The sequence below is a fragment of the Kogia breviceps genome, chromosome 7 (assembly GCF_026419965.1).
Source record: "Kogia breviceps isolate mKogBre1 chromosome 7, mKogBre1 haplotype 1, whole genome shotgun sequence".
In the NCBI taxonomy this organism is placed as follows: domain Eukaryota; kingdom Metazoa; phylum Chordata; class Mammalia; order Artiodactyla; family Physeteridae; genus Kogia; species Kogia breviceps.
Window position 1 is genome coordinate 116811554 of NC_081316.1, and position 14085 is coordinate 116825638.

The 14085-nt window shown below is 44.8% G+C and overlaps 1 protein-coding gene across 1 annotated transcript in view; it reads right to left on the reverse strand.

Annotated features, from left to right (window-relative positions):
- The window catches only part of PRDM10 (PR/SET domain 10), an 89181-nt gene that overhangs the window by 36203 nt on the left and 38893 nt on the right, over positions 1 to 14085 (reverse strand). Inside the window, exons 5-7 of the mRNA XM_067039327.1 lie at positions 5360 to 5597; positions 3342 to 3583; positions 1466 to 1669 (exon numbers count right to left, since the gene is read on the reverse strand). Coding sequence (XP_066895428.1) covers positions 1466 to 1669; positions 3342 to 3583; positions 5360 to 5597 — 684 coding nt within the window. The remainder of the gene's footprint in view (positions 1 to 1465; positions 1670 to 3341; positions 3584 to 5359; positions 5598 to 14085) is intronic.

The following is a 14085-nucleotide window of genomic DNA, read 5'->3' on the forward strand; positions in this document are numbered from 1 at the left end:
GGTGCATCTTAATGTCTGAGTCAGTAAAAAAATTACAAAATTCTAATGTATCTAGCTCTATCTTTGCTTATAATTATTTCCTCAGACTTATTTTCAAGGATTGGGTTTACTCAGCCAAGAACATTTTTGCTGCCTACTGTCAGAAATATTCTATAAAATATTGCAATTCTGAAACAGACGTCCCTGTTTTTTAAACCCTCACATTCCTTGTATTATATCTGTTTATTTTTGCTAGTTTAAATTAACAAAAATATTAACTCATAGTTGCTTTAAGGGTTTTTCAATTATCAACATTTAAAAAAAAATTTTAACATTTCTTTACTGTTTGAGTCCTCCCCCAAATAAAGTCTATTCCCGATATTTATTTATTGTCCATATGGATGTAGTGAGGTTAGAGGCACACAACTTTCTCTCAGTTTGTATACGCAAACCTTTTAACATGTATCACAAATATTTCCCCCATTCTGTTGCTTTCTTTTTATCTGTTGTTTTGGTTGTTCATTATATTGAACTATTATATTCTTATTTAATTGTATCTGTCTGCCTTCTACTGCATTAAAAGAGAAAATAATCTCCCCTCCACAGTTAAAAAGTATTCATTCAGTATCAAGAATTTATTGGAATACAGGTGTGAGATGTGAATCTCCTTCTACACATTTTCTTTGGAGGTTATGGACTATCTACCTGACGGTTTCAAAGACGCAGGGTTTGTACAGCTTTTAAACAAAGTCTAGGTCTTTGTCCCCCCCCAAAGAAGTATCTATTTCTCACTTTACCACACTGAGGCACAGTGCTATTCAGTGTTCATGTACCAAAGCAATCATTTCTAACATATTTTTCATTTATAACTTTAATATTTTGACCCCCTCTTTTTACCGTGTTCCTAACATAGCTTTAAAAACGGGGGGGTGGGGGAGGAGGGGAGGGGATTTTCCCTTAGAATCATAGTGGAATTTTCATTAATCATCAAGAGTTAATATTTAGACAAATTCCTAGAGAGCGTTATCCCCCAAAAATATATTCCTAAAATCAGAAGTCAGTGCATAGAATTCTTTGGGTAAAGTGAGTCTTCAGATAAAGAAATCTTGCCCATACATCTGAATTCCATTTTACAAGATCTCCTGTTTCCCAACTAACTCTTCCTTAGAATGTGTAAATGATGTGAAGTAAGCCCATCTTTAATCACACAGACCTGTCTGTGCCCCCAAAACAACTACTTCCTCACCCCTGGGCCTAATACCTTCACGAATGCCTTTGATAGATCTCAAAAGTCATATACTTTTCATTCTGTTTTATTTGTGGGATTATTAGAAGTGGATAGTACACAGCAAGTGCTCAGTAAGTAAGTGAATTACAAGAAAAGGACCATTTTTTCAAGAATCCCTCTGCAAAGGGAAAAAAAAAGTCGGAAAAGCGTGATGCAATTGCAATTCCTAGCAAAGGCGCCACTGACCCAGCCCTGTACCTTAAGCTCTTGCTTGGGCTCCACGTTCTTGATTGTTGTGTAGTACACGTGGTGGCCATACTGATAAGCCACCAGGTTCTGCTCCAGGTGATTCTGGGCCGGGCGCACAAACATCATCCAGTTACAAAGGGTCTCGTCAGACAACTCAAACCACAGGTCTTCATGCAAATCCCTGTCTTTTCGGTCACCTTTATCAAGAGAAACCTGCAACCAGAGTGAAAGTAAAAAGACACACATACGCAAAACCTCTAATATGATAGATACTCATGTAATGATATGCAAGATATTGTTCCTGAAATTAGCCAGATATGCTGACTCTCCCCTTTGTATCTAGAAAGATACTGGCATTGTGTCTTGCCCAATGGAACAGGAAAAAGATACTTTCTGAAGACTCGCCTACAGGAGGATTACTTAGCAAAATCTAAAAGTTAGCACCCTGAGTGTACAGCTTTGGTTGATATTTCATCATTAACTAACACATCAAAAAATGCTACTAATAAGCCAGAAAATGCAAGCAAAATACTCTCCAGTTTGTTACAAGTTGCTTCCTTTGGGGATTCAACTGCGTTTCGTTTATAGTGTGTAGCCTGGTGATAGGTATGTCTCTTTACGAAGTTATATTCTTTCTAGGACACCTTGAGCACTCACCAAGAAAATCTCCCCATGACAGCTGCTGATTTCTCAAAAACACACCACCAAAAGTCTCCCTCCCCACTGCCTTTCTCGGTTCTACAGAGTGGCTCTCCAAGAAGCAGACAGCAGAGGGGTTGGATAGAAGCAAAAGCATCAAAAGTGAGGAACAGACATCGGTGTAAATATACCGTAACACACCGTGAACTATTCTTCAACAAAAGATTCAACAGGATAGACCCTGTTTCAAAAACTGAAAAGAGGGGCTTCCCTGGTGGCGCAGTGGTTGAGAATCCGCCTGCCGATGCAGGGGATACGGGTTCGAGCCCTGGTCTGGGAAGATCCTACACGCCGTGGAGCAACGGGGCCCATGCGCCACAACTACTGAGCCTGTGCGCTGCGACGGTGAGAGGCCCGCGCACCGCGACGAAGAGTGGCCCCCACTCGCTGCAACTAGAGAAAGCCCTCGCACAGAAACGAAGACCCAGCACAGCCAAAAATTAATTAATTAATTAATTTTTTAAAAAAACAAAACCGAAAAGAGGTTTTCCTAAAAACATTATGGGCACTTAACAGATAACATGAGTTGACGTAATTCTCTCTGTGTTCCAGTCAAAGTTAATCTGAAAAAAAAGCTGTCGAGTCCCTTTTATGGGATGATTCGTATCCCCCCAAAATTCATGTGTTGAAGCCCTAGCCCCCCATAACTGCATTCGGTAACAGGGCTTTGAAAGAGTGGGTCCCAATCCCATCTGACTGGTGTCTTCATAGGAAGGGGAGCTCAGGACACACAGAGAAGCTCCAGAGGCACCTTACAGACAGGGACAGCCCTGTGCAAAGGCAGCCGCAGGGCAGCCACCCGCAAGCCAAGGAGAGCAGCCTCACAGGGGGCCGGCCTTGCCTGCACCTTGGCCTTGGACTTCCGGCCTCCAGGGCTGTGAGGAAACAAACATCGGTTCTCTAAGCTCCCCCGGTCTGTCGTGTTTGATTCTGGCAGCCCTCCCAGAGTAAGCCAGCCCCTGAGAACTACGCCTCGCAGAACTATTCACATAAGACTTCGGGGACTGAAACCGTACCCTCTGTGTCACCGGTGAGAGAGGAAACGTCCCCACTTGAAACAAGTCAAGCATAGAAAAGAAAAGCGCTAACGAACCGCTATGAGTTTGCATTAAGAGGCTTGGTGGGAAAACGCGTGCCCCTTACAAATCGTCGGAACGAGACTGGACCATGTTGGAGCGTAAATTACCTTGAGGTGGATGTAACAGTCCTTCAGCTCCGACTCCCTGACCAGGGGCCCCTCCACGGGGCCGAACTGGGTGCGCTTGGGGATACGCCTTTTGGAGAACACACCGCCCAGGAACCTGTCGATGTAGAGCACCAGGGGGAGGCTCGCCCGCGCCCGAGTCAGCACCGGCCGGTTCGGGATCGGATGCAGGGGGCCGTGCTTCGGGCACACGGAAGGGTGTGCGCTATTGCACTCCTCACACCCTACACGGGAAAGAAGTCCTCAGTGAGACCGTCTCAGGGAAAAAGTTCCAACCTGAAAAATCCCCAGATCTAAATTTCCCAGTCCAACCTCAGGGAACTCCCACAACCGCAGTACCCATTCCGTTGTAATAACATTGCTCCTCAGAGACCACTAAACCCCTGCGCTTTTCTTCTAAAGTCAGGCAGAATTAGCTCGCGGCCTGCCGGAAGTAATGTGCGGGCCGTGATGTATTCCTCTATTGGGTATTCATTCAAATAGCGGCATTAAACTTACAAGTCAATTATAACATGTCTGAAAAGAGGAAAGGAGAGCTTGTTAGGCTAAATGTTACCAAATCTGATGAGAATTTTATAATATGTAACTCAGGTGGATTTTATCGTACGTAAATTATATCACAATAAAGCTGTGTCTTAAAAACCTGACAATACTGTTTAATCCGTTTCCTCAAAGGGAGTTACAGAAGCCTTATCGCCTGGGCATGTCTACATCAACAGAAAGAGCGCCGTTGAGTTTGAGATTTCCACGTGTCCTGCGTGAAGATAGTGCTGAAAGGAATGAATTTAGCATCCCATCCTTCATTCACCCGGATGACACAATTAGCCCAGCCCTGATATGTACTTTCAGCTCACGCTGCGGGTGATTGGCTGGCACCCAGCCCCCACGTTCACCCCCTTTCCCAGTGTCACGCGTCTGTCGGCTCATCACCGCCAGGATGAGATCGGTACGGCCACAAAAGAGAAAAAAGTGACTGAGCCACACAGAGAGCATTACTCACGACCCTCAACAAATCTGATTAAGTAATTATAGTTTACCCAACTCTGGCTGTGTGATGACCTGACTTAGAAAATGGGTATTTTCAATTTCCACAGTTCGCCAATAATGGAGGGCTATCTTGTATTGATACCGATAAGATAAAGTGACCTTGTGTGTATTTGACTAAGGAGTTGCCTTGAAAACTTAGGAATTCAAAGAAAAGCAAAATGAGGAAGCCCTTCTTTGGGCGAGGAGATGAACACTGGCCCCGTGCAAACAGGCCTACCACCAGTACACGGAAGGAAGGTCCGGGGGAAATACGGCGAGACCTCAAAGCTCTGCAGAGTCTCGTAACTCACAAGAGGAGATAAGGACTTTGCCACCTAGGCACGAAGGTGGTGGACAGCGGCAAAGGCTTGGTGGGTGGAAGCAGGACCCGCCCCCCCCCAAGCAGGCAGGACGGACAGGCAGTAGTCCTGGGAACCTGCAGCCAGCAGACACCCGGGTTTGCACCCTGATTCTTGAACAACTGAGCACGACCTTGGGAGAGCTGCCGACCTCACAAGACTGGGGAGAGCATTAGTCGAGTTAGAAAACGCAGCGCTCCGGTGCCTGGGGTGTCTTTTCGTAACAGGCGTCTTTTTATAACGGGCATTTTTAAAGGTTGGTATGAAGAGAGGTAAAGCAGGAAAGGAACCTGTGGAGTCGGAAATGGCCGGATCTGCCAGGACCGGACAACATCACGGCCTGGCAGCTGGAGCTCTGGGATCAGAGACTGAGGCTCGGTCCTGACCCAGCCCCGGTCCCCTGTGGCACTGAGCGGGCTGCCCGGCCTCCTCTGGGCTTCAGTCCACTCGTCGGTGCAACCAGAACTCTAGGGACGGCCAGGGCCTCCTTCACAGGCTGCCTGAGGACGGAGCGAGGGGGACACCTAGGTCGGGAGCAGCGTCTGCACCAGGGGCCCCGGCAGGGGCCAGCCCGCCCTGCGCCCACACACGCTCCCGAGAGGCAGCTCTACTTACACAAGTCGTGCGGGTCGAAGGGCCGAGGGGGGTCAGGCTCCCAGTCGTCCAGGTCTGTGTCTTCGCCGTCCTCCTCCTCCTCCTCCTCTGAGTCCTCCTCCTCCTCCTCCTCCTCTTCCTCCTCCTCCTCCTCCTTGGCCTCCAGTCTAGCCATGGGGTTCTGCAGGGTCGCCAAAGGGTCCGAGCCATCCACACCCTCAATTGAAGGTAACACCTGGTTGTGCACCGGCAACGAGGCCTGGACAACGATTAATCGTAACGTCAGTGCAGCCAGTTTGGGCTTAGCTGGGACACACGCACGCAGAACACAAGGTTTCGGCAAAATACTCTTCTCACCAGCTCCCTCCAAGGCCCTGCAGAAATGACTTGTATGTCCACCTATGGGCTGTAATAAGGAATCTGTTTTCCTTTTTGCTGTTGCTCCCCAACATCTGGGCTCCGCTGGTGCCAGCGAGAGTTTCGGATCCCACAAGCCCCTGCCCAGGTGCTGGGGACTCTCGTGCTGACCCCACCCTTCACCTCAAGTCCCACTTCCTTGCTCTCTCAGCCTTTGCAGACCTGCATGAGGTGCCTGCCCTGTCTCCCTGGAGACTTCCAATATGAAAGGAACAAACCCTTCCAAGCCCTCCTGGAGCATGTGTGGTATCATCAGCCTCAATTTGGTTTGGGGTGGGGACCCTCCTGCCTTTGCAGGTGGCCACACCATAACATGCAGGTAAAGGTCTGACCCACCTTCAACCACGTGGCTTTAAAAGTGAACACGTGGTACAAGACACAGGTGGTAAAATCCGGTGGGTACCAGCTCTCCTTTCACACACTTCGGGGAGGCCGCGGTTTGTAAGTAACAAGGAAAGAGAGGCTTATTTTGTTCATCACGCTGAAATTAGTCTTTTGCAAATAAGACACGGTTTGGGTCATGGATTCGATTCATGCAACTTTACCAGATACACCGGAAGAAAACAATGGTACCTTAAAAGTTCTCACCTCCTAAATAAGCGGCCTCGGGTTATATACCACTCAGGTCTCTCTGATGCAAGCACATTTCTCCTGCCCCGTTAGCACCATTACTCATACTCAAACCATGCCCTCCCCCCGTTCAACAAGTAAGACATGCGTTTTGAACTGCCTACTCGCTTTTTTCTCTGTCTTTCCTTTGCCTAGAATGCTCTTCCCTTGGCAACCGTCTAAACCCTGTCCTCCTCGTCCGCTTTCTCTGGGAACAGCGTCCGCTCCCTGCTCTGACCTGCTGCAGCCCCTGGAGTCACAGAATCCCACCCAGCGACACCGTCCAGCCTGGGCTTCACGTTTCCTCACAGCGCCCACCAGGCAGCCCGGATGGTTCGGGAACAGCTCAGGGACGTTCCCGTGGAGTCAAGACCTCCCCGACTTCCCTCTCGAGTTACACCAGGTAAGTGGCCCCTCTGTGCCACATGAAGACAGTTCCTGCAGTACTTCAAGACCAAAACCCCTAATTCACTGACCCATTTCCCAGGGTCCTGCTGTGTCCATTCACCCACCCCTCAGCGGATCCCCGTCAGCTCGCACCAGCGTTTACTGGAGACCGCCACGTCCTAGTGCTGCCCCATTCGGAACCGGCAGGTCACTGGGTCCCCTTGTCCGCTCAAAGAGCGCGACTGAACCTTTTTCTCCTGCTCAGGACTTACATGGCTGATGTTTACTTAAACGGCCACGCATCTCTAGGAAATTTCATTCTGTTGTCTTTTCTGTTCTTTCAGTCTGCCAAGGTCTTTCGGAATCTTGGTTCTGACATGTCACACCTTAGCTGTTCCTCGTAGCTTTGTCTCCATTGCCAACTCGTGTGCGTTTGCCTGTGAGCCCGGCTTGCCTCTCTAACTGTACCTCACGCAAGCAGACCACAGGCTTTGGAGTCAGACAGATTTGGATTGAGATGCTGGCAAGTTAACACACTTCTCTGAACCTGTGTTTCTTTATCTGTAAAATGGGCGTGGTAATACACACCTCATAGGTGGTTGTGAGGGTTAAGTGGGAACAATGTGTGTACGAGGCCAGTAGTAGAGTGTCTGGCATTTAGTAAGTGCTTAATATTAATAATAATAGATTATTATTATTATCGTAAGTTCTTTAAGGACCGAGGTGACAGCATGTATTTCCTTTACAACCTTAAAAGGCTGCTGGCCACACAGCAGGTATCCAATGAAGATTAGTTTGTGGAAATACATTTGGCCCTTTGGGAAATGACATTCTGCAGCTCTTCAGAGAAACATCCCTTCTCAGTTGTGCATCTAAGAACCTCTCAAACGCTGCAAAGAAACAATATGACAGAATCTGACCTGCCAAGGCAGTTAAAGGTCACTGCCCAACATATGAAACCCTCAGGCTGAAGAAAGCAGATAAAAATCAGTTACCTCAAATAGCACATGCGTGTTTTAACATGCATTCACTTAACCCAGGAGCCAGACTCTTGCATGACATTCCATCTGCAGCTCAGGGCCTTTTAGAAGTGTAGACAGGAGGACAAAATTCTGCGAGATGCTTCTGCTTCAACTTCAATAACAACAATAAAATGCCCACTGACATGAGGAGTCAACAAGCAAAAGAACAGGGACTTCTGGCAAGAGAACTGCATCTGCCCCCCCTCCCCGCTCTGCACCCTGATCTGATCGGCTCCTACTTGCTGTCTCAGAGCGCAGCTTCGATATCACCCTTTACTCTAAGCCACTCAAAGCTTATGCCAGCCTTAGTGATGAATGTTATCACACACTGAACAAACCAAAGCATATATCCACCTTCACTCCTCATAAATTCTTTATCTCTTTGCAGAACCAAACTGAAAGAATGGATTCAGCAATTGGGAGTTACTCCCATGAAGCTGAGCTGTATTTTTCCCCAACAGATGCTGCTAGAAAGACTGCGGTCAGGCAAGTTACTGCTGGCTTCTCACCACTGCTGAGAAAGCTGACATCAAAACAGATGGACAACCTCCTCATGCTACAGCACAGGTGGAACATATACCAGAATCGCGCAAGTTACCGTTGAAAAGGGATGGAAAGCGGGGAGGATAATCATTTGTAGGTAAGAACTATGAATTTCAGATAGCATGGACCTTAACACACAGTAGGCATGCATTACAGATTTGTTTCATGAATAATTCAAATTCAACTGACATTTACTGCGTGCCAGGCATGGATCTAAATTCCTCTGAGGCCAGATCACTTTACCACCCAGCTCCTAAGCGGCAGAGATGAAATCCACATTCTGACTCTGCCCTGCTTTTCTACATCACGACGGCCCCTGCGGACTTGAGTTGATTCACGGAGAAGGTAAACAGCACACACACACACACCGTGAGCACCCGAGCAACGAGGTAACACACCTGCTCCTGAGGCAACAGCCAGCCAGCAGGGCGGGGAGCCGTGGTGCCAGCTTCACTTAGAGGAAAAGATTAGTAACAAAAATGGTTTACGCCCGGGCATTTTGTAACGCACAATTAAGCATGGCAAGAGGAAAAGGAATTTGTTAAACTCATGGTATACTTTCTCTTTCCCACTTAACATCACTCTCGGTAATTATTTCTGAAATGACATAATGCATTTCAGGATACAATTTACCCGAGAGTGAAACATGAAACTACACTGGACAGTAGCAAACACAACAGAATGCTCCGGGTTCCTACTGAGACCAATTATGAGGGCAGCATATTTTCCTCTCAGTGTGTGGGGAGCCACACATGTTCCTTTTCAGAAACAAAGCGGAGACTGTGCTTCTAGGTCTGGAGAGTCCCTTGCCTTCCTTACGGACGAGAGAACGCGTATATGAAAAAGGCTTCAAATGGATTTTGCCACCACTACAGACCATTGAAAAAACAGGAACCTTTTTGCTAAGGATTAAAAAAAAAAAAAGCACCCATTATCTATGTTAAACCCTCACTCTAACTTTCTATCCAGGTCATGGAATAAACTGATAATCACTGAGGTGTTACAGCCGTAAATAAAAAACGTGCCAGTTGAAAGGAAACTGCAGTAAAGATAGATGCTAAGGCAATGGCTGTACTGCCTGCTATGCGGGGTTCACAGAGCTCTCTGAGAACGACTTTTCTTTTGTACAAAACATAAACAGGCAGATTGTTTCTGGAGACTGGAGAAGATGAAGGGCCCTGTGAGGTGCAAATGGCAACAAAACCTCTAATTAAAATGATACCTTAAAATTAAAGCAACAAAATACCACTTTCCTTATCAGATTGGCAAAATATTCAAAGAATGCAAATACCCAGTGTGGCAAGGGCGTGTGGAAATGAGCGATCTCATACACTGTTGGTGGGAATGTAAAATTTTTCAGCATCTGAAGAGCAATTTAGAAAGTCCTATCAAAATGACTTTCCCATTTATAATGACAAATTTCAAACCTATATCAAATAGAGAGTCGTATAATACATGTTATGTACCCATCACTCGGCTTCAACAATTATCAACTCAGAGCTCACCTTCCTTCAACTGTTCTCCCACCCACTTTCCCCCTCACTCCATTGTTCTGCAGCCAACTTCAAACATTATATATTTTCATCTCTAAGTAGTTCAGTAGATATCTCTACAAGAAAAGGACTTTTATATTTCATTTATTATCATACCTAAAAAATAATCATTCCTTAACATCGTCAAATATCCAGTTATCGTTAGGATCTCCCCAACTGTCTCATCATTTTTTTTTTACAGTTGGTTTGTTCAAATCAGGACCCAAACAAGGTCCACGTGCTGCATCTGACTGCTATGTCTCTGAAGCCTCCTTTAATCTGTAAGTTCCATTTCCCTTCTTTTCCTCCGCAATGTGTCTGCTTCCCGCAGTCTGGATGGTGCTAACTGCATCCTGTGTGTCTTGTAACTTGCTCCACTTTGTTGACTGTGCTTCCTATTAGTTGGCAGTGAAATCTAGAGACTCGATCAGATTCAGGTTCAATTTGGGGGGAGGAATACCTCTTATGTGGAAAAATACAGTGCTGTATGTCAAGAGGAGGTACACAACACCAGGAACCCTGTAATGAATGTTCTCTCTTTTCAGTGATATTGACGACGCTCAGAGGGGTAAGTTGATCCATTCACCACAAAGTGCCACGTCAGCTTTTTTCTGATGATAGGAGATGAAAAACGGTGAGACCCTAAGCCAGTCATCCCCCCTTTCTTTATTAGTTGGACGCCTCTGTAATGAAATGTCCCTCATCAAGTGATTGTTTACCTGAGGACACTCGTGGGAAAGGCTGGATTCAGCCATCTACCACCTTTCCTAATAATGTGGTGGTCCCCTAGCAGCCTCAGACAGTGACCAAAGAGTTATTTCTTTTCATATCAGTATGAACTTGTGGATTTTAAATATACTTAATGTGTTTCAATCCACTGTAGATATTTTTTCTTTTTTAGGAGTCAAATTGTCCCATTTGGGCCCCTTCAAGTTAGACCTTGAGTTCCTTCCTGGGACCCCAGAAGAGAAGTTTTTACTCGCTTCCTTGCGTTCTGATAAGACAAGATGTTTCAGGCACATCTTGTACATTTTCTGCCCCAGGGCTAGAATCTGTCATTTTTCTAAGTAGCCCTGATTCCTTTTATTGGAAAACTGTATTTAGAGACCACATCATTGCTACTGGACTGATGACTTCATCTAAACCTTTCAGTGGCCAGAACTAGAAAACGTGTTCTTTAAGAGAAAAAAAAGTCATGAGTTCATACTGATATTCTAATTCAAATTTAGGATTCTAACTTTTTATTTAAAGTGTTTGATTTTTATATTTGTATCTTTTTTCACGTTCACAAAAATCTTGGTTCTTAAATCATTTAAAATGTGAATACCTTTAGTCTCTATCATTTCTCTTTGGGGAATTTATTCTAAGGAAATAATCTGATATGACATCTGTGAGAATATTCTTTACAGTAGCAAAAAAGAAAGAAAGAAAGAACCTACACATAAAACAATAGATGGAGAATATAAATAATAGTACATCCCCATAATAGAATACTATACGGCCAAAAAAAATGATGATGTAGCTTTTCAGGATGATGTTAAAAGAAAAAAATATCATCAAGATGAAAGTACTTTAAAAGAAAAAAAATATCAAATACACTGGCTAAAATACAATGAACTATTGAATAAACATATAAAACCCCAAACAAAATATTAGCAGACCAAATCCAAATCCAGACATATATGAAAAGGATCAAACAGAGTTTATTACAGAATGCGAGGCTGGATTAACTTTTAAATATCAATTAATATAATCCACCTTATTAACAGTAGAGAGAAAAATCTCAACAGATTCAAAAGGAGCATTTGATAAAAATCAACATCCATGAATAATAATCAACATCAATCAATAATAAACACACATTAAAAACTATAAATAGGGGCTTCCCTGGTGGCGCAGTGGTTGAGAATCCGCCTGCCGATGCAGGGGACACGGGTTCGTGCCCCGGTCTGGGAAGATCCCACATGCCGCGGAGCGGCTGGGCCCGTGAGCCATGGCCGCGGAGCCTGCACATCTGGAGCCTGCGCTCCGCAAAGGGAGAGGCCACAACAGTGAGAGGCCCGCATATAGGAAAAAAAAAAAAAAACTATAAATAAAGGGAGCTTTCTTAATCAATGTGTTCTTTTTATAAAAATCCTGCACTAGGGACTTCCCAGCGGTCCAGTGGTTACGACTCTGCGCGCTTCCACTGCAGGCAGCATGGGTTTGATCCCTGGTCGGGGAACTAAGATCCACAAGCCAAGCCATACAGTGCAGCCAAAAAAAAGAAAAGAAAATCCTGCACTAAACATCATTCTTAATAGTAAAGTAGTGAAAGTTTTTCCTCTGCGATCAGGAAGGAAAATGAGAAATCTACAAACCTACTAGCACCACCTCTGTTCAATAATGTATTGGAGATCCTGGCCAGCAGACCAAGTGGGGACAAAAGAAGAAATAAAAAATAAAAGATGTAAGTGAGCAAACATAACAAAACAGAAACAGAGTTATAGACAAAGAACAAACAGGTGGTTACCAGAGTATCCGAGGGTGGGGGAAGGAAAGAAATGGGTGAGGCAGATTAAGAGGTACAAACTTCTAGTTGCAAAATAAGTGAGTCATGGGTATGAAATGTACAATGTGGGGAATACAGTCAGTGAGTAATATCCTTGTATGGTGACATATCATAACTAGACATCGTGGAATATATGAAATGTATAGAAAAAAATCATTATGTTGTGTAACAGGAACTAATACAGTATTGTAGGTCAATTATACTTCAAAAACAAATATACAAACCCATAGAAAAAGAGATGCTCCTTGTGGTTACCAGAGGTGGTGGAAGGGGGAGGGGGGATTGGATGAAGGTGGTCAAAGGGTAAAACTTCCAGTTACAAGATAGATAAGTCCTAGGGATGTAATGTACAACACAATAGATGTAATGAACACTGCTGTGTGCTATAGGTGAAACTTGTTAAGAGAGTAAATGCTAAGAGTTCTCATCACCAAAAAAAATTTTTTTTCTATTTGTTTAATTTTGGAGATGACAGATGTTCACTAAACTTACTGTGGAGATCACTGCACGATGTAGGTAAGTCAAGTCATTATGCCATACATCTTGAACTTATAATACACTGCTATATGTCAATGATATCTCAATAAAACTGGAAGGGAAAAATCCAGCTTTGGGGCCTCCCTGGTGGTGCAGTGATTGAGAATCCGCCTGCCGATGCAGGGGACACAGGTTTGAGCCCTGGTCTGGGAAGATCCCACATGCCGCGGAGCAACTAAGCCCGTGCGCCACAACTACTGAGCCTGCGCTCTAGAGCCCACGAGCCACAACTGCTGAGCCCACGTGCCACAACTACTGAAGCCCATGTGCCTAGAGCCATGCTCTGCAGCAAACAGAAGCCACCGCAATGAGAAGCCTGTGCACCGCAACAAAGAGTAGGCCCCGCTTACTGCAACTAGAGAAAGGCTGCACACAGCAACGAAGACCCAACGCAGCCAAACATATATAAGTTAAATTAAATTAAAAAAAACAAGGACCTACTGTGTAGCATAGGGAACTATACTCAATATCTTGTAATAACCTATAATGGAAGAGAATGTAATAAAATAATACATATATTTATACATGTACATGTAACTGAATCACTGTGCTGTACACCTGAAACTAATACAACATTGTAAATCAACGATATTTCAATAAAAATTTTAAAAATAAACAAACTCATGGATAGATCATATTTACAGACTGGAAGACTCAATATTATAAAGATGTCAATTATTCACAAACTGATCCATAGATACAATGAAATACCAGTAAGTTTCCTGCAGGACTTCGGTGGAAACTTCAGCCTGATTCTAAAATGTGTATGGGGCTTCCCTGGTGGCACAGTGGTTGAGAATCCGCCTGCCGATGCAGGGGACACGGGTTCGTGCCCTGGTCAGGGAAGATCCCACATGCCGCGGAGCAGCTGGGCCCGTGAGCCATGGCCGCTGAGCCTGTGCATATGGAACCTGTGCTCCGCAATGGGAGAGGCCACAACAGTGAGAGGCCCGCGTACCACACACAAAAAAATAAAAATAAAAATAAAAAAATAAAAAAATAAAATAAAATGTGTATGGAAAAGCAAAGTGCCATGAAACTCCTGAAGAAGAACGCAGTGGAGGAAGGATTGCACTCCTGGATGTACTGTGGTGCTTTCATAAAACTGAACACGATACAGCAATAAAAATAGAAGGGAAACAAACCGCA